The sequence below is a fragment of the Paramisgurnus dabryanus genome, chromosome 24 (genome assembly GCF_030506205.2).
Source record: "Paramisgurnus dabryanus chromosome 24, PD_genome_1.1, whole genome shotgun sequence".
NCBI classification, from domain to species: Eukaryota; Metazoa; Chordata; class Actinopteri; order Cypriniformes; family Cobitidae; genus Paramisgurnus; species Paramisgurnus dabryanus.
Window position 1 is genome coordinate 22658865 of NC_133360.1, and position 19520 is coordinate 22678384.

General features: G+C 36.4%; 2 protein-coding genes across 2 annotated transcripts in view; one reads left to right on the forward strand and one right to left on the reverse strand.

Moving 5' to 3' along the window:
• Nucleotides 1-3904: 3904 nt before the first annotated feature.
• Nucleotides 3905-11667, reverse strand: LOC135740930 (fetuin-B). The gene is made up of 7 exons (XM_065259492.1): nucleotides 11404-11667; nucleotides 11136-11246; nucleotides 9640-9727; nucleotides 8572-8738; nucleotides 8184-8285; nucleotides 6864-6950; nucleotides 3905-4732 (listed from the first exon to the last, which is right to left on the reverse strand). Exons 1-7 carry the CDS (start codon nucleotides 11590-11592, stop codon nucleotides 4289-4291), a joined length of 1188 nt encoding a protein of 395 aa, XP_065115564.1. The 5' UTR covers nucleotides 11593-11667; the 3' UTR covers nucleotides 3905-4288.
• A 1006-nt stretch (nucleotides 11668-12673) lies between these two features.
• The window catches only part of anos1b (anosmin 1b), a 74966-nt gene continuing 68119 nt past the window's right edge, over nucleotides 12674-19520 (forward strand). Inside the window, exon 1 of the mRNA XM_065259494.2 lies at nucleotides 12674-12961. Within this exon, the coding sequence (XP_065115566.1) occupies nucleotides 12788-12961 (174 nt within the window). The 5' untranslated portion in view covers nucleotides 12674-12787. The remainder of the gene's footprint in view (nucleotides 12962-19520) is intronic.

A 19520-nucleotide genomic window follows, 5' to 3' on the forward strand; every position in this document is an offset into this window, starting at 1 on the left:
GAGAATGTATCATACTTTATTAAGTGCAAAAATTGTCCAGAAACATTTTAACATGTCCATTTACAACCCTAGGATTTGTCATTTGAAAGAAATTGTCTATTTTTGCCCTATTTGAAAGGGTCATGAATAATAATGTTGAGCTCTGCTCTGATTGGCTCTGCTCTGTGGCTCATGCCAGTAGCTCACATTAGTAAACAGACCTTATATTCTGAGCATGTATCAGACGAAAATAGAGATTTTGAGGAACAACTAATTGTTAACTAATAGAACTTCAAGTGTTAGCATATAGCATAAATTAGCATGTAGCGCTAAATCAGCATTCACAACTTTGTTTTTAGCATTTTAACAACATTGTAATTAATTTAATGTGTAATTTAATGTTGGGGCGTACATCTCGACTGTGATGTCACAGTTGGTGTAACGTTGAGATTGGCCTGTTTTCCAGCGGTCTTTTGTGTGCACGAAGTTTACATAAAAACATAGATATGTACAGTTGATGTCGCCTTGGGGTTCTGAGCATGCGCCAAAACCGCCGCCATCTTAGAACAGGGGTCTTGTCATAGGAAATAGCTAGGTAAAGCTGCTAACTCCTCCTGTACTCGAATTCATGGACGATGCAGGACTTTTGAGTGCGTTTTTAACCATAAACCCCGCAAACACATTGTATTATATCAAATATACAAAATTACGTTGTTTTTAGCAACAAAACATGTGCTCTTTAACTCCAGCTGAGAATTGGTACCGATGATAGAACCTGTTCTGGGCCAGTTATGGGCTTTTACTGGCTGAGACTTGGGCCAGTTGTGACCCATGTCTGGCCCTTGTCTGTCATCCAGATTTGGACCACTGTAGGGCTATCATTCTTTGTTGTATGTGTGTTGAGGAAAAACTGTCTGTGTGGACCGGAGCTGGCCAGAATAAAATTGCTATGTGGTTTAACAAGGTCAACAAGTGTATATAAGTGTAACAACAAAATCTATTTTGTTCTTTTGTGTTACTTTCATCCCAGCTGTCATGGTTGAAAGTAACATTGTGCAACTTCTGTTCAAAGTGAAATTATACTGAAGTCGTTTTACATATGTGTTTAAAATTCCAAATTTACAAATATACATCTGATTTCTACTAATGAGCTGATTATTTAAATCAGGTTTGTTAAATAAAGGAAACATACACAAAATGTGCAGAGAATGACCAGGAATAACATTGAGAACCACTGGTCTAAAACAAAATAAGTTTTTCTGAAAAGTTTTATACTTTTGTCCATGCTCTCCCCTATATAATGCAGAAATAGTATTAGTAGCATGGTCGTACCCTAATCTAAGAATTAGGTAAAGTTAATAACCCCTGGGACACAAGCAAAGCTCTGTTTATCATAGTTTAGCAAACAGTTTCTGCTGAATAAAGCAAGTTCAATGTGTATGATTGGTTTTGAGAGCAAGGTTACCTTATCTCTTTGCTTTAACAGAACAACAGATCAATGTTTCTGTCAGCACTGACAAGACATTTCTGTCACTGCAGGACACAAACGTTAATGAATATTCTTCATTCTTAATTTATATTAAACACACTGTATTAAGACATGTAACATGGCTGCAGGAGGCGCAATGATATTAGTGCCCGAAAATAGTCCCCTTATTAACTTTCAATGGCAGGGGACTATTTTCAGTCAGTGCGTAATATCATTGCGCCTCCTGCAGCCATGTTACGGCAGCAAGTCGTTGATTATTACGCCAGAATGAGAGTATAGTTCATAGCCATATCTGCCTAGAAAATCACAACTTTAAATTTTTTGTTTCTATTTGCGCATTTGTAATAAAAAATTATAATGTATATAATGATGCAGTAAATGGTATGTTTGTCGCTGTATGAATGTTGCGATGTTGAATCTGAGGAGGTCAGGTGACCAACAGGAAGATCACACACATCTCAATTCTCATGTTCTTGTGACCTTCTGAGTTTGTTCTTCCAAGGTCGCCTGGCAAGACCGATCTCCATGAGAATGCAAAGTCGTTCTTTTCGTTCTTGGAATTGAGAAACTGCCAGACTAAACTTTTACGCAATAAGTGGTATATAAAATAGTATATAAATTACTTTCCAAACAGTGGTGTTTGCTTTTCAAAGGCTATAAGACAATTCTCCTTTCAGCCAAGTCCTCGTGATTTTGAACAGGAGCGCAACCACCGTCTGCTTAGTTAAGAGACCACAGGGGAAGAGTGACCTCTGTTGAAAATATGTTTTGGTGTTATTCATTGGCGAAGCTCAAAGTAATAATTTGTTTATTTTTTTGTTAATTTGCATTATTTTAATAATTGTATAAATCATTTGTGGTCAGGGTGTTAAAATTGATTTAAATTGAATTACTCTTTTGTAATGAAATAAATCCACTAGCTTTTAATCCCTTTGACTACTGTTAATTTTTGACCAGCTGGCGCGTCACGAAAAGTTGTGTTTTAAAAGTGCATATTTCTTATTTCTCTTGCCGAAAATGACAATCATTTTGCTAGATGAGACCCTTATGCCTCACTTGGGATTGTTTAGAGCCCTTTAAAGCTGCTATTTGAAATTGCATTGAAACTGTAAACTGTTGAGGTCCAATAAAGTCTATTAAATTGAGAAAAAATCCTGGAATGTTTTTCTTAAAAAATTTAATTTCTTTTCGGCTGAACAAAGAAAAATATAACGTTTTTGGATGACATTGGAGTGAGCACTGCAAAAAATGACTTTCTTACTTAGCATTTTTGTCTTGTTTTCAGTAGAAATATATAAAAATTCTTAAATCAAGATGTATTTTCTTGATGAGCAAAATGACCTAACAAAATAATACTATAGTTTTTAGACAAAAAATATACAATTTAAGTGAATTTGTGCTTAAAACAAGCAAAAATATCTGCCAATGGGGTGAGAAAATTTTACTTGAATTAAGTGTTTAAGAAAAAAAACCTTATTTCACAATTTTTTTTCTCACCCCATTGGCAGATAATTTAGCTAGTTTTAAGTACAATTTCACTTAAATTGTATATTACTTGTTTTAAAACTAGACTTATTTACTTAGGTCATTTTGCTCATCAAGAAAAACCATCTTAATTTAAGAATTTTTAGATATTTCTACTGAAAACAAGACAAAAATACTAAGTCAGTCAATTTTTGCAGTGAGTAAATTATATTATTTTTTTTTTTAAGAAAGTGGAGTATTCCTTTAAAATTGTTCTGTGACCCTCCAGTACGAAATGTCAATCTCAGAAATTTGAGTTTAAGACCCCTGAAACATCAGCCCCAAAAAAAGATGTGCTCCAAAGGTGCGATTTTAGTATCTTTCAATAGCAGGCAGTGGTGGGCCGTCAGGACCAGCAGGGCCTTCTCTGCTGGCCCTATAAAAAATTTAAAAAAATTTTTTTTTAAGTATTAAATGTTTTTCTTTAGTATGCTATTTTTTTAATTGGTGTAATGTCCGCAAAATTAAAACTACGTAATATCATTGCGCCTCCTGCAGCCATGTTACGGCAGCAAAGTCCTTGATTATTACGCCAGAATGAGAGTAAAGCTCCTAGCCATATCTGCCTAGAAAATCGCAACTTTTAATTTTCCTTCGGTCTTGGTACACGATGTAACTACATAAGAGTCAAGTTTTAAGCAGGAAAAATAACGAAACGATTTGGTTATTTGTTTGCGTGATGCTAATGGTCTAATCAGATTCAATGGATTGTGCTAAGCTATGCTAAAAGTGGTACCGCCTGACCCAGAGATCAGCTAAATGGATTCCTAAACGGTAAAAATCAAATGTTTAACTCTTGGGGAGCTGAAAAATTAGCATATTTTCAAAAAAAGTGGAGTGTCCCTTTAAACAAAAATGAATTGTTAATCAAAGGGTTAGTTTGCATAAGCATAAATCCATAGTACGGCACTGTATATGCGACTCAATTTAATTGAGAACAACTGAATGATATTGAAACAATAACAAAGTTACAACAGCTGGATTTTCTCATATGACATTTGAAATGCAGAACATCACTTGTAGTTCTTTAGGTATCTACCTTGGTAGATTATTAATGTTACATGCATATTTCAGATGTTAAACAAAATATGACAAATGTAATAGTTCATCCACTTTTAGTGTAAAAAATGTCAAACATTGACCACACGTAATTTTATAAATGTCATTAATGCAATAGTAGAAGCCAGTACACTACACAAATTAAACAATCCTGTTAACCCTCTGTGGTCTTAAAATGAGTTTTTCCAGCATTTGTCTTTGAGCTCAGTTTAAGAGTGCTCATTATTTGTAACCTCTTTACACAGTGGTGTAGCGAGAGACCCCTGGGCATGAACGAAAAGGTGAAGGAATACTGGGAAAAACGCTCATGAACGTTGGTAAATGAAGGGGTGTGGTGTCTGTGGTCGTCTGCCTCCTCTGGCGGTGCTGCACGTAACGGAAGTTTAGTGGAGGTTTAGCAATGCGTACAGATCCTTCCATTTCCTCAGATGAGTCCGAGCCAGTCTCAGCAGACTCATTTGATTCGCTGGAAGAGGTGGTGAGGGTAGCCCTCGACACCTGCTGTAGTCTGGGTTCAGCGGGGACAGCCTGATACACAGGGTCAGCTGGCTGAGGTGTTTCTAGTTTGACATCCTGGACCGGGGGTGCAGGGATATGAGGAGGAATAGGAATCTCATGGGTTGAAGTCTTGGAAAGCGTGGTTAACATCTGCTTATGCTGCGTTGGGTTGACAACATTCACCTGTGGGAAAAAGTCAAAAATTTATGTGCAAACGTATTGTTTCATTTCAGAAGACATATATTAATCCACTGGAGTTAGATGGGTAAGAAGAGCAAGGACATTATTTAGTATAAATCGGAATTTTCATTTTTGGGTATGTTTAGGGGTGTCACGATTCTCCAAATCCTCGATTCGATTACATTTTCGATTCTACGGTCACGATTCGATTATCAATTTTTCAATTTTTTTTTAAAGAACAGGTTGCTATGCCATTTGTAGACTTTTATTAAATATATTATCTGACCTTGAACCCAGAGATGCCCTGCCAGTGGAAAAATATGGTACACGCACATCCCTGATAAAGCGAAACTTCCTGTCAGACGAACATTCCTGTCAGTACTTTGCAGCGTAAAAATGCGCTTTTATTACCATCAGACGAGATTGTTAGACTATACCCCAATAAGTTATGTTTTAATGCTGTTTTCATAACTCTTAAAGGGATAGTTCGGCCAAAAATGATATTAAACCCATGATTTACTCACCCACAAGCTGTCCGAGTTGCATATGTCCATCGTTTTTCAGACAAACACATTTTCGGATATTTAAGAAAATGTTTTAGATCTTTCAGTTGATTAAATCTGAAGTTACGGGGTCCACCCATAGTCTATGACCTTCAAGTCCAAAAAAAGTGCGTCCATCCTTCACAAATTAAATCCAAACGGCTCCAGGATGATAAACAAAGGTCTTCTGAGGGTAATCCGCGCGGTGTTGTTGTAGAAATATCCATATTTAAAACTTTATTAACGTAAATAACTACCTTCCGGTAGTGCCGCCATCTTAGACTCCTCTGTATTCAGGAGAGAGTATTAGCGTAGTGTACGCACTTTTCTTAGTGACGTATGACAAATTCGGAGGGCGGGGGCACAGAGCAGCGGCAGAGTAGTCTCCGTAGGCTGCGCAAGCTCTCATCCTGAATGCGGACGCGACTAAGATGGCGGCGCTACCGGAAGGTATTTATTTTCGTTAATAAAGTTTTAAATATGTATATTTCTACAACAACACCACACGGATTACCCTCAGAAGACCTTTGTTTATCATCCTGGAGCCGTTTGGATTTAATTTGTGAATGATGGACGCACTTTTTTTGGACTTGAAGATCGTGGGCCCCGTAACATTACATTTAATCAACTGAAAGATCTAAAACATTTTCTAAAATATTCGAAAATGTGTTTGTCTGAAAAATGATGGACATATGCAACTCGGACAGCTTGTGGGTGAGTAAATCATGGGTTTAATATCATTTTTGGCCGAACTATCCCTTTAAGCAACTGAAATAAGTTGTTGTGAGACAGATCTCAGTTCAGAGAAAGAACCCGGCACAGACGTTGTTCTGCTTTGCATGCGTGCGTGCTCTGATGGGGTTCAGCTGAAGGCAGGAGGCGCTTGCTGTTTTTTGTTTCCCATGTATAGAGCACCTTGCATGGTGTCTCCTGCATCTGCCATGCTATCTTTTAACTAGCTGTAGCTAGCTAAGTTAGAGGAGGTTGACACCGAGCACTCAACACGTGTTTTTTTTTCCCGCTTGGCAAGACGACCGGGCGTGGCAGCATCGACGATTCCAATTTTTAATTCGAAGTTCAAAGTTGTGACTTAATTTCGATTGATTTCGATTTAAAATCAAAATCATGACACCCTTAAAGGAACAGTATGTAGGATTGTGGCCAAAACTGGTATTGCAATCACAAAACTTGTGGCTAAAACTGGTACTGCAATCACACAGCTGGTGGCCAATACACAAAATGACAACATAAACATCAGTTGAGGGCTGCAACTCCACTTTTAAATGACAATATCCTGGCTGGAACACTGTTTTCAGTGATATAAGTATTTGAAATGAAAATGATTTCTTAATGTTTAGTGACATATCAGGACCATTTTATGATTAATTGATATAAATTTCTTACATACTGTTCCTTTAATTATGTTGTTAAAAATCACTTCAAACTGTCCATACATCTGTGGTCGCCCATGGATTTAAAATAATTTAAGATGTAAAAATTGTCCAGTGTGTTCCAGGCATTAGTCATCGAGCTCTTCCAGACCTACAAACATGTCACTTTACAAAGCCTGACAAATAAGAATAGAAGTATACCTGTGGCCGAAATAATTCACAGGACACCTTCACATCTTGCTGGCTGTGATCAGTGCCAATAACCGACCCAACACAGAAACCAACGGGCTAAAATACAAAAAAAGACAAACATTAGTTCCCTCAATAGGAGGCGGTTGTGGTACCATATCAAGCTGCACCCTTGGTTGACAAATAAACTCTGTAAATTGTGATGTCTCATTAAAGGGACACTCCACTTTTTTTGAAAATATGCTAATTTTCCAGCTCCCCTAGAGTTAAACATTTGGTTTTTACTGTTTTGGAATCCATTCAGCAGATCTCCGGGTCTGGCGGTACCACTTTTAGCATAGCTTAGCATAATCCATTGAATCTGATTAGACCATTAGCATCGCGATAAAAAAATAACCAAAGAGTTACAATATTTTTCCTATTTAAAACTCGACTCTTCTGTAGTTACATTGTGTACGACGACGGGAAAATTAAAGGTTGCGATTTTCTAGACAGATATGGTTAGGGACTATACTCTCATTCTGGCGTAATAATCAAGGACTTTGTTGCTGTAACATGGCTGCAGCAGGCGTAGTGATATTACGCACTGCCCCAAAATATTCCCCTTTGTTACTTTCAATTGCAGAGGACTATTTTCAAGGGCTGTGTAATTTCATTGCGCCTCCTGCAGCCATGTTACGGTAGCAAAGTCTTTGATTATTACGCCAGAATGAAAGTATAGTTCCTAGCCATATCTGCCTAGAATTTTTTTTTTCAAGTTTTAAATCTGAAAAATATCGAAACTCTTTGGTTATTTTCTATAGCGATGCTAATGGTCTAATCAGATTCAATGGATTATGCTAAGCTATGCTAAAAGTGGTACCGCCAGACCCGGAGATCAGCTGAATAGATTTCAAAACGGTAAAAATATATTGTTTAACTCTAGGGGAGCTGGAAAATGAGCATATTTTCAAAAAAAAATGGAGTCTCCCTTTAACTCCCTACTATTTACTACTAATAGAATATTTTAAACAATTTAAATAAGTTTTTGTTACTGTAATGGCCTTATTTTTGCTATTTTAATGCACTATGTACTGTGCAATTTCTGCAGACAATGAACATTCTGTTACCCTTTCACGTCACCTCCTAATAAGCTGACTGTATGCTGCTTATTCATAAATAAATGACTACAAATGGTGTTTTCAGGAACCAAATTAAACCTTATTTGACTGGTTTGAACATCAATATAGTTTTTCTGTAATACTCACTGTGAGATACTAAAGTTATATGTTTACAAGGAGCACAGCTGCTCTTTAAAAGCAATGGCAGAATGGTATGATGAGTGGAACCCACCTCTTTTTCTTTGTGTCCTGGCTCACACAGAACCTCAGAAAATGGAGCGCTGGGGCATTCTTGAATAGTGTACTCCACAAAGCTTGCAGAAACAGGTGATCTCTGTTGGAGAAAATATGAAATCTGTTACCTTTTATTAGATAAAATCATTAAAACAATGTTCTTCTGCATAAGGTAATTCGCAGCTTGGATAGACAGGCACCAAATTATTCAGCTCAACCGGAGCCTAAAGTATACATATCATATACCACCACCAAATAATAATATCTGCTCACTAAATATGTGTCCCTAAATACACACATCTACTGTGTTAATATACAGCCTTCAAATATATGACATGAGAGTATAATGAATTGTAAAACTGTTTTAGTTTGATGTCTGTTGTAACCTGATGTGAGGCTCTGGTAATTGTGTCCACAGTAAAGCTGACTGGAAGTGTACTTTGTCTGTTGTATTTAAGGAGGGTCATTCGAGCAGTTGAGATGGCTGATTCACTGTCTACTGGCAGTAGCAAAGGACAATCCGGACAGGTCAACTGTAACTTCTCTGGAGGATCTTGAGAAAAAGAGAAAAAACATGGGTCACAACCATTAGTGCATAGTGAGTAAGATAAGATGACCTACAATTTATATAACATGAGTTATATGATGGGTTACCTATGTTATACTGTATATGCCTTTATAGACGATTTCATTGGCCGCAGTTTGCTTTGCTGCTTGGTATTAAATACTACTTAGAATGACTTTGATGTTATTAATTATTTTGCAAAAGTCTACCGGACTGGGATATGAAGCTTTTAGTTTAAGTCACTGGTATGACCTCTTTTATTTTTTGGGAATTGCAAAAACTAGAATACAAATGGATTAAACTACTTAATTTAGTGTATAAACACTGATTGACAACATGTGGTTTGATACTTTACAGCAGAAATTTTGTAAAATGCAGTTTTCATGAAAATTGTCACTGGTGTTATTGTCGCTGGTGTTACCTTCCTTATGGGTAACATTAGTAAAGATCAGTAACACCAGTGACTGGTGATTTGTTGGGTCACTGGTGTTACTGGTTTTTTCTTTCACATTAAATACAATCATTCACATGTGACATGATGATAAATTTTAATTCATTGAATGCTGCTACACTTAAGAATTAAGCTTGAAAGCGCAAAAAAATCAAAATAATATTTCATAAACACATATTGCTAAAGAAGTAAGGTAACACCAGTGACAAAAAAAACGTCTATGCAGTCTTGAAGTACATGCACACAAAAAAAAAAAAACAATTAAGCTGTCATTTATGTGTACTTATAAAGTCAAAGAGTAATCTAATAATGTGGTCTAAGTTTAAATAAATACATTTTAAGACATCTTACCATGCCAAAAGTGGACGTTTCTGTAGAATGACCCAGTAACTAAAAATATTAAATGTTTCCCATCAGAAATAGGAATAAATAACTGACCTGGAACCAGTGTGCAGTCATAGGTGTACAGATAGGAAAACCCCTCAGTTGTGTGCAGGATTGTGGTGTTGCAGTTTCCAGAGATTTGCTACAACACAAGAAACACACATCAATGCTGCAAACAAATTCAAACCTTTTGTTAAATGACACACCACTTTTTTTGAAAATATGCTCAGCTCCCCTAGAGTTAAACATTTGATTTTCACCGTTTTGAAATCCATTCAGCTGATCTCCGGGTCTGGTGGTAACACTTTTAGCATAGCTTAGCATAATCCATTGAATCTGATTAGACCATTAGCATCGCGCTCAAAAATGACCAAAGAGTTTTGACATTTTTCCTATTTAAAACTTGACTCTCCTGTAGTTACATTGTGTACTAAGACAGACAGAAAATTAAAAGTTGCGGATATTCTAGGCAGATATGGCTAGGACTATACTCTCATTCTGGTGTTATAAAGAAGGACTTTCCTGCCGTAACATGGCTGCAGGACAATCTCCAAACAATTATTTGTTCCTCAAAATCTGTATTTTCGCCTGATAGAGGCTCAAACATATAAGGTCTGTTTACTAATGTGAGCTATGGCATGAGCCTCAGAGCAAAGGAATCAGAGCAAAGCTCAATATTATTATTCATGACCCTTCCAAATAGGGCAAATATAGATCTTTTATTTCAAAGGACAAATCCTACCCTCTGGATATTTTTGCACTTAAAGCAACACCAAAGAGTTTTGGCTCTTTGCTCCCCCTACAGGTTAGAAGCGTAATTGTCCATTACCCACTGTCATAAATACTGAGGCATAGCTGGCTCTGATTGGATTGTAGGTCTGCCGTAAAGCAAGTTTTTGTAGTATTCACTCGGACTACAGGACCACTACCCGACGTTTGGAAACTTCTTTAGTGCGGTTTTGGCCGATAGAGGGCTGCAAAGCGAATGTGAAAGTGCCATTCACCCTGTTTAGAGTGGATGAACGACTGAAACTGTTTTGGAAGCGTTATTTTAAGGTAAAAAAACTCTTTGGTGTTGCTTTAATAAAGAAATAAACCTTCTATGTAAATACAAAAGAACAATTTAACGTATTATTCCAGTGCATTCTTTGGCACCTTTAAATCAGAATCCCTTAAAAAAAATTAGAAAGCAAAAGAAAAGACATGTGCTGCCAAAAGTAATCACTTGATCCAGACACTGTCAGATTAAAAAGGTCCCTAGTTTTCACCTTTCAAAAAGTACACCTTTGCCCCTAAAGATTTTATATTACTACCTTAGAGGTACATCTTGGTACCAAATGTATATCTGTACCCTCCAGTACAAATCAGGAACTCTTAAAAGTGTGCTGCCCCGGTGACAGCTTGGGACAATTTTTTGACCTTTTTTTTGACTGGGTACTAAAAATGTTCGCACATTACACAACATTTCCATGCTGTGTAAACAGAGACTTATTTCCTGTTTTGTAGTAAGAAACAATTTTATCGTCAGCAGCAAGCGGCTGAAGTCTTACCGTTTCCATGAAAGGTCTTATAGCACACTTTTTCCATGATTTTGGACTAAAGACATGGCACTTGGTCTCCAGGACATCTAAATCCAGATAATAGACCTTTCCAGCTGGACCCTAGAGCACAACAAAGCAGCAGACTCTTTGAAATGAACAGATATTACAATTGCTCTGTCTCTGAAACTATAAAATGTTTAATGTTATTAATAATCCGTAATAATTTGAGTCGATCTTAAGTTGCCTTTGCACTGGTAAAAAAAAACTGCTTACCAACCTGTGGATGTGCCTGGACATTTGAGATTCTATTAAGTGCAAATTTGTAACCTGTTTGTCTGTCCTCATTTATGTACGTGGTGGCCAGGCGGGATAACTTCTCCACGACCTTGTCGTCACAGGGAATATGCATTAAATTCGTCCCCAAGACACACAAAAGGTTTGTGGTCAGAATTATCCAAATCAACATCTTACTTTCTAACGGTGATCACTGTCTTGCAAAAGATAACCAGTTAAACGTATGCAGCCTTGATCTGTTTATATAGAAAGATAAATGTGACTTTGGAATCAGGCTCGATAAAGATTAACAAAGTGATCAATATGTGACCTCATATATCTCTGTGTGTAATGCATTCATCTAAGTTGAGATCCTGTAGATATTATTAAAATTGAGTCATAATATGCATATTTTATTGCAGTATCACATTTAGGCCTAAATTATATTTAAAAACAAAACACCAGGCTTCTAGCAAAGTTTAGTGCCAACCATGAAAAAAGTAAAAACCTGCCAGCTACAAACAAGTTTCAGGATGTTTGTTTAGAGGTGGATCTAAATTCAGAGAATAAACAGGCTTGTTCCATTAGGCAAGAACCGACAGCCGGATGACGTCAAAGTACCGCGAGAACAATGCGAAAAATCATACGACGTGTAATTTCGTCTCGCTCTCGCGGCACTTTGACGTCATCCGCCTGTCAGTTCAAGCGGCGCCGCATGAAGTCGAACAAGCCTATTGACTTCAAACTTTTGAAGTAGGATAAGGGTGGTTGCCTCTGTAACAGCTTTACTTAATTCAACCACATGATGGCACTAGTAGAACAAAAAATCTTGGTTGGGATATTAGTATTAGTACGGTAGGTTCTACGGCGTAGCCTCGACATAACAAACTATCGCAAACAGGAGCTTTTTAATTAAAATAAAAAAGTCACGTAATCTTAAGTAAACCCAGCTAGAGTCATTATTTCTAATTGTCTATATAAAATCATCCTAAATAAAGAAAATTCTGTGAAAATAAAATCTCTCACCCAAAAATGAAAAGTATTTCATCATGTACACATCCTCGTGTTGTTCTAAACCTGTATGGGTTTCTTTATTCTGTTAAATACAAAATAAGATATTTAATAAATAATGACATTTGGAGCATCAAAGTGTGAATTTGACCATTTGTTTTCATTACAATGGAAGTCAATGGGTACCGTCAACTGTGTGATTTAAATTCACAGATGGGACAGACTTCAAATGATCACTTTTAACTTTACATGACACGTGTGTGTGTGCGCGAGGGACAGAGAGAGGGGGCGTGTCTGAGCGCGCGCATCTCTCAAGCACACGTGCAGCTCTAAAACACACAGAACACCACATGTGAACTCGAAGAGCAGTGCTGAAAATGATGTTCATGAGGAAAGTTTGCTGTTTTTTGCTTTGCTGTATGTTGAAGCTGGGTTATGCTCGCAGGACTGAAGATGCGGAAACCTTGGAGAAGATTGATAGCTCGCGCTGCGTCTCGCGCTGCCTCACGCTTCACATGACGCAGATCACAGCGTCATTCAAACACCTGCAGGTAAGAGCGAAATGGAAGACGCTTTTTCTGTTTCTGTAGAAATACTTCACAAACAAGAAAAGCTATTTTGCATTTTCACATTAATTAAATGTTTGCCTTATAGTTGTCAACTTGGGAAGTTGTCACACGGACATATTTGCCATTTTTAATAATGCATTTAAATATAACATGAACACTTGATTGTGATTAAACTATATTGGTAACTAAGTTATCCAACACAAACCTTATTAAACAGAAAATACAAATGATCTAAAATAGTGTTTTGTTAATAAATGTATAATTATTAACAATATGACAACATAAGAATATGTGACAACTCGACTTTACATTAATGAAAAATATTTAATTATCTCATTACAAAATAGTCTTTTTTTGTTCTGTTCATCATTTACATTTGTTTTCTTATGTGTGCCAGTGTACACATATCAAGTAATAATATGTGAAAAATATGTGTCAATAAATTAAACTTATAAGTTAAACTCATAAAGTTGAGAGATGAACTCTCCACAATATTTCTTTATTTTCTGTATTTCCAAAAACTGTATTTCTTTATTTTCAGATGGTGAGTCGAGATCTTTTTTTAGGCACATGTGATGTTGGTTTATTTTATGGTTAACTTACTATGTTCTAGTGTTTAAATAATGTTTTATGGCTGTTTTACCTGGTTTATCACCTAACAGATTGGAGGTCAGTTTTAGTTAAGTGTGTGGTATTTTGATGGAGGTTCAATTTACTGGTGCTAAAAGCATATGGGTTGAAAGCATATGATTAAGAATTACTTTAATCTGTCAGTTTCTCTCTTCTATGATCAGTTCATCTGAAGCTTCTCCTGTATATGTGTATCAACTTAAAGCATTGATTCTGTCCCTTCAATAAGAGGTGCAGTACATTAAGAAATAGCCTATCTATCTCTAAAGTACTGCAGCGCATTGCAGTTGTGAAATTATAATAGTGTATTATCAAAAGTAGAGCCCAAATGATTTTTTGGTTTGTTGATTTTATTGGCCGATATGAGCCTATGGCAGATATATTTGTATCGGCGTATATAATGCAGATATATATTATAAGTTCGATTCCACATTATCATGAAGCATAAATCCTGCAGTGTTATTTGCACTTGTACTGAGTGATAATTGTTTCAAATAGGCCATTACATCTTCTTGTAAAATCCAAAAATTATTTTAAATGTTTAATTAGCGCTGTCTCACCGTTACATTGTTTACTATGGGAGTGTAGGAGGAGATGTCCCGATAGCATCAAATACCCTACAATTAGTTACCTGCACAAATTAGTGTACACTGCAAAAAATGATTTTCAAGAAAAATAATTCTTAGTATTTTTGTCTTGTTTTCAATAAAAATATAAAAAAATTCTTAAATTAAGATGCTTTTTCCTGATGAGCAAAATGGCCCAAGAAGATAAGTCTAGTTTTTAGACCAAAAATATCAAATTTAAGTGATTTTGTGCATTAAACAAGCAAAAAAATCTGCCAAAGGGGTAAGCAAATTTTTCTTGAATTTAGTGTTTAAGAAAAATGTTCAAGATTTTTTTGCTTACACCATTGGCAGATTTTTTGGCTTGTTTTATGCACAAAATCCCTTAAATTTGATATTTTTGGTCTAAAAACTTTTTTTTGTCATTTTGCTCATCAAGAAAAAGCATCTTAATTTAAGACTTTTTTTAATATATTTTTACTGAAAACAAGACAAAAATACTAAGAAAGATTTTTCTTGAAAATCATTTTTTGCAGTGTACACTGCAAAAAATGACTTTCTTACTTAGTTTTTTGTCTTGTTTTCAGTAAAAATATCGAAAAATTCTTACATGGAGATGTATTTTCTTGATGAGCAAAATGACCTAGGAAAATAAGTCTAGTTTTTAGACAAAAAATGTACAATATAAGCGAATTTGTGCTTAAAACAAGCAAAAAATCTGAGTAAAACTTTTTTTTTGCTTGTCTGTGGCACTAATATACTTAAAGTATAACTAGACTTTTTTTCCTAGGTCATTTTGCTCATCAAGAAAATACATCTACATTTAAACATAGATATTTTTAATGAAAACAAGACAAAAATACTAAGTAAGAAAGTAATTTTTTAGTGTAAATAACGAAATATTGCATATTTATCATAAAATGTCAAAGTTTGGAAATACAGCCATTAAAGGGACACAAGGCAGCATTTTTATGTTAATAAATCATCTTCGTAAGTTGGTATATGGTTAAATGACTCATTAGATGACGAATGAAGACGCTCTCGCCCGCCCCTACCGTCTGTAGGAAGAATACCCCACTTGCAAGTTCGCTGTATCCGACCCGGTGTCCTTCAGTCTCGTATAGTCTCAGATATAGAAAGCATTTACTCCCAGACACTAGGGGGAGCTAGTAGAGAAATAATACTCAGACTTGCCTTGTGTGCCTTTAAACTCTCGGACAAACACTCTTTATGTCCTCGTTATAATAGTGCTAACTATGGTGTTCATAACAAAACTAGCATGAAAAACCATGCTTTCGCCTATAACACAAAAAAAAAAATTACTTATACGTGCAGGTGGACGTAAAGGGGACATTTCACAAGACTTTAAGATTAAAAATAAATCTTTGGTGTCCCTTAAGTACATATGTGAAGTTCTAGCTCAAAATATCATATAGATAATTTATTATAGCATGTTAAAATTGCCACTTTGTAGGTGTTTGCAAACATGTGCCGTTTTGAGTGTGTCCTTTTAAATGCAAATAAGCTTATCTCTGCACTAAATGCCAGTGCTGTGGTTGGATAGTGCAGATTAAGTAAGGGATAATGTAGAGGCAGCCGGTAGTTATCGGGAAATAAGCCCCGACAGTGTGATCAGGACCCGACGCGAAGCGGAGGGTCTTGTATCACACTGAAGGGGCTTATTTCCCGATAACTACCGGCTGCCTCTACATTATCCCGCTTATTACACGGCTACTTGTCACATAAGAAAAAAAACTGGACATGAATATGAATTTGAAACATTTTATTGGCATATTTGTTTTAAATTAACATTTTGATCCTTCCGCGAAACTTTGCACAGATGCATAAAATGATCGTAATACCTTATTAAGATCCTCTTGCTTCATACTTGTCTCCATTTTTTCTCTTTTAGCCAGTCTTTGAGAAGTTTTAATGCCCATTCTGTATTTTTTTGTGTGTTGGCTTCGTAGCTGTCATGCTCTATTTTGTCAAGTTCAGTCTCAGTAAGCTCTCTGTGTCTTGTCGTGGTTGTCCAGTGTTTGTCACAAGATGGCGCCAAACAAACAGTAATCTTTATTGGCGCGGAGCGATCTTACTCGTAAAAGTAGTACCGGCTATGCGTTATTATTTTGGAGCGGTTATTATTCGAAAAGAACGAACCTGCAAATGTCTCAACTGACCAATCAGAATCAAGCATTCCAGAGAGCCGTGTAATAAGGGGTGGTATTATCCTCTTCTGACATCACAACGGCAGCCAAATTTCAATTACCAATTTTTTCACATGCTTGGACAGAATGGTTTACCAAAACTAATTTCCTGGGTTGTACTTTTACACATTTTCCAGATTTATATGAATTATAGCACTTAAACATGGAAAAAGTCGGATTTTTATTATATGTCCCCTTTAACTATTTGGCCGCCAGCGTTTAAAAAAAAATAGTTGCCAGCCAGCGCCAGCATTTTTCATGATTTTCACAAACGTTTAATGCCTTCCAGAAAATGTTCTTCTTTAAATATATAAACATACAATATATCAAATGAAAGAACAGACCCTCTGTTTAAAAAAAAAACACTTTAATCATACCTTCATTAGTGGAACAGGCTAGCAGGTGCACATCATTGCGTCATTACGTCAGTGAAAAGGTCTGCTTTCGGCGCTGCGCGCATAGGATTGTGGGTGATTTCAGAGCATGAAGAGCCCGAAGGCTACATATGCATCCATTCCTGTATATGCGATATTTTTCGAACAAAGGTCACAGTCCTTGGTTGAAATTCTGAGGATCCTCGACATTGGAACAGTCCTTCGATGGATGTTGATGACGTAGCATCCTCGAAATTCAGGGGCACGTTCAAGTTCAAAACGTTTTGCTGACCCAAATAATGGGTTGTTTTAACCCAACTGCTGGGATGTTTCATTATTTGGGTCATTTTAACCCAAAAATGTGTTCTGTCCAATAGTGAGCCAGCTTTGGGTTAAAAACAACCCAACATTTTTTAGAGTGAAGTGGAGAGCTACTATAAACCTAAAAACACCTTTTACATTTATAATCAGGTCTGCATTTTCCAATAACGTTGTCTCTTTGCGTGCTATGAAGACTCTAATACCTTTCTTACGTACAACATTCATTGGCAGGTGCTGTCCATGGCGATAGTGCTGAATTGGTTGATAGCAATCTTTCTAGATCCATATTTCACAGGCATGTTTATACATATATTCAGACTTACTTATAGATATTTGTCTATCGTTAACCAAGGAAGAAAAAAAATTTGTATTCATTGCGCCTTTTTGCAAAAAAAAAGTATTTAGCTAATTTTATAATAAACTTGACGTTGTACAACAAAAGTAGGCGCAAATATATCTGCACGTTGTGTTAAATCCCCCCAAAAAACAGTGCGGATAAAAGTTTGGCCTGCGGACAACACGTGTATGGTATTTTATTTAACGCAGATGTTTGGTGATCAACTGCGTTTAACATTAAGAAGCATTTGTATTTCACAAATTAGTTAGCAAGTTACTGTTAAGACACTGGATTAAAATGGTATGTGACTCTCTCGTCTACTTATGATCTACTTGACCAAAATTCATTTTAATACCAGATGTAAAAGTGTTGTGAAGATATCACTTGACTGATGTATATGGATAAAAAGTGAAGGAATGTTTAATAAGTCATAATTTACACTACCCTTTCACTCTTATCCTTTGTTGCACCAGCTTCTTTGACTGCACTTGTACAATTTATGACCGCTCCAGACAAAAGTATTTGTGGTGTGAATGGCAGAGCATATCTAGTGTCAGCATAAATGGTTTTTCTGCAGTAAAACTACAAGTTATCACACATCAGTCAGTCAGACCTGAGAGGTGTAGAGTGACAAAGATCAAACAAATGCAGGCAAAGCTTCATCTGGGTGTAATTACATTCCTTCTTTGTTCTTCTTAAAGGGGTGATCACATTGACAGCGATTAAATAGCTCGTGGTCGTTCTGTTCAGGGCTTCTCCTAGATTTGGCTGATTCACTTCAGCAGTTATCCTGGATGATGCAAGGGTGTTTCCAAAAATAGTGGTTACACATAAACAGCAGTAACATCTCTCAACTTGTACATAAAAGCGATAACATATTTTCACCTAATATAGAAGCAGACGAAGTAATTATAAAAAAATACATTTCGATTCTGGAATGTGTGCTAAGAAAGGATGAAGAGATTTGTATCATGATGCAGCTTTTCAATTTCAATTCAACAAAATAACAAAGATGATAAAGTGACAAGGAGATTCAAAGTCCTAACTATTATGGAGTTTTTGGTAACGCTTTATAATAAGGATCCATGAATCGGCCATATTGGGAGCTGGCTCAGGTGTGGCGGCCATCTTGGGAACTGGCTTGGGTGTGGCGGCCATCTTGGGAACTGGCTCGGTTGTGGCAGAGAACAAATAAAGTTTTGTTAGTTTGATTGAAAGCAGAGGGTCTGTTCTTTCATTTGATATATTTGTATGTTTATATATTTTTAGAAGAGAATTTTCCTGGAAGGCATTTTGTGAAACTTTTATAATAATCACAAAAATGCCTGAATGTTTAATGGGTGTTTTCAAAAAAGACACAAGAAACTAGAATTATTTGTGTGTTGTCAGCTTATGCACATTGTGTTTGTCTGTTGTTGTGACCTAGATAAGGATCAGATCACATTTTATGGCAAATCACTATAGAAAACCAGTTCATCCCTAGGGGTTCACATACTTTTTCTTGCCACTGTATACTACACGTTTATGTCGTTGACATTATATGCACTTATTACACGGCTCTCTGGAATGCTTGATTCTGATTGGTCAGTTGAGACATTTGCATGTTCGTTCTTTTCAAATAATAACCGCTCCAAAATAATAACGCATAGCCGGACTACTTGCAAGAGTAAAATCGCTCCGCGCCAATAAAGATCAATAAAGATTACTGTCTGTTTGGCGCCATCTTGTGACAAACACTCGACAACCACGACAAGACACAGACAGCTTACTGAGACTGAACTTGACAAAATAGAGCATGACAGCTACGAAGCCACAAAAAAAAATACAGAATGGGCATTAAAACTTCTCAAAGACTGGTTAAAGAGAAAAAAATGGAGACAGACAAGTATGAAGCAGAGGATCTTAATAAGGTATTACGATCATTTTATGCATCTGTGCAAAGTTCGCTTCGCGTCGGGTCCTGATCACACTGTCGGGGCTTATTTCCCAATAACTACCGGCTGCCTCTACATTATCCCTTACTTACGCGACGATTGGCAACAAAACATAGGAATTTGATGCAACTTTACTTACTGCCTGCGACTCATGATCTGGTTGGAACTAGGG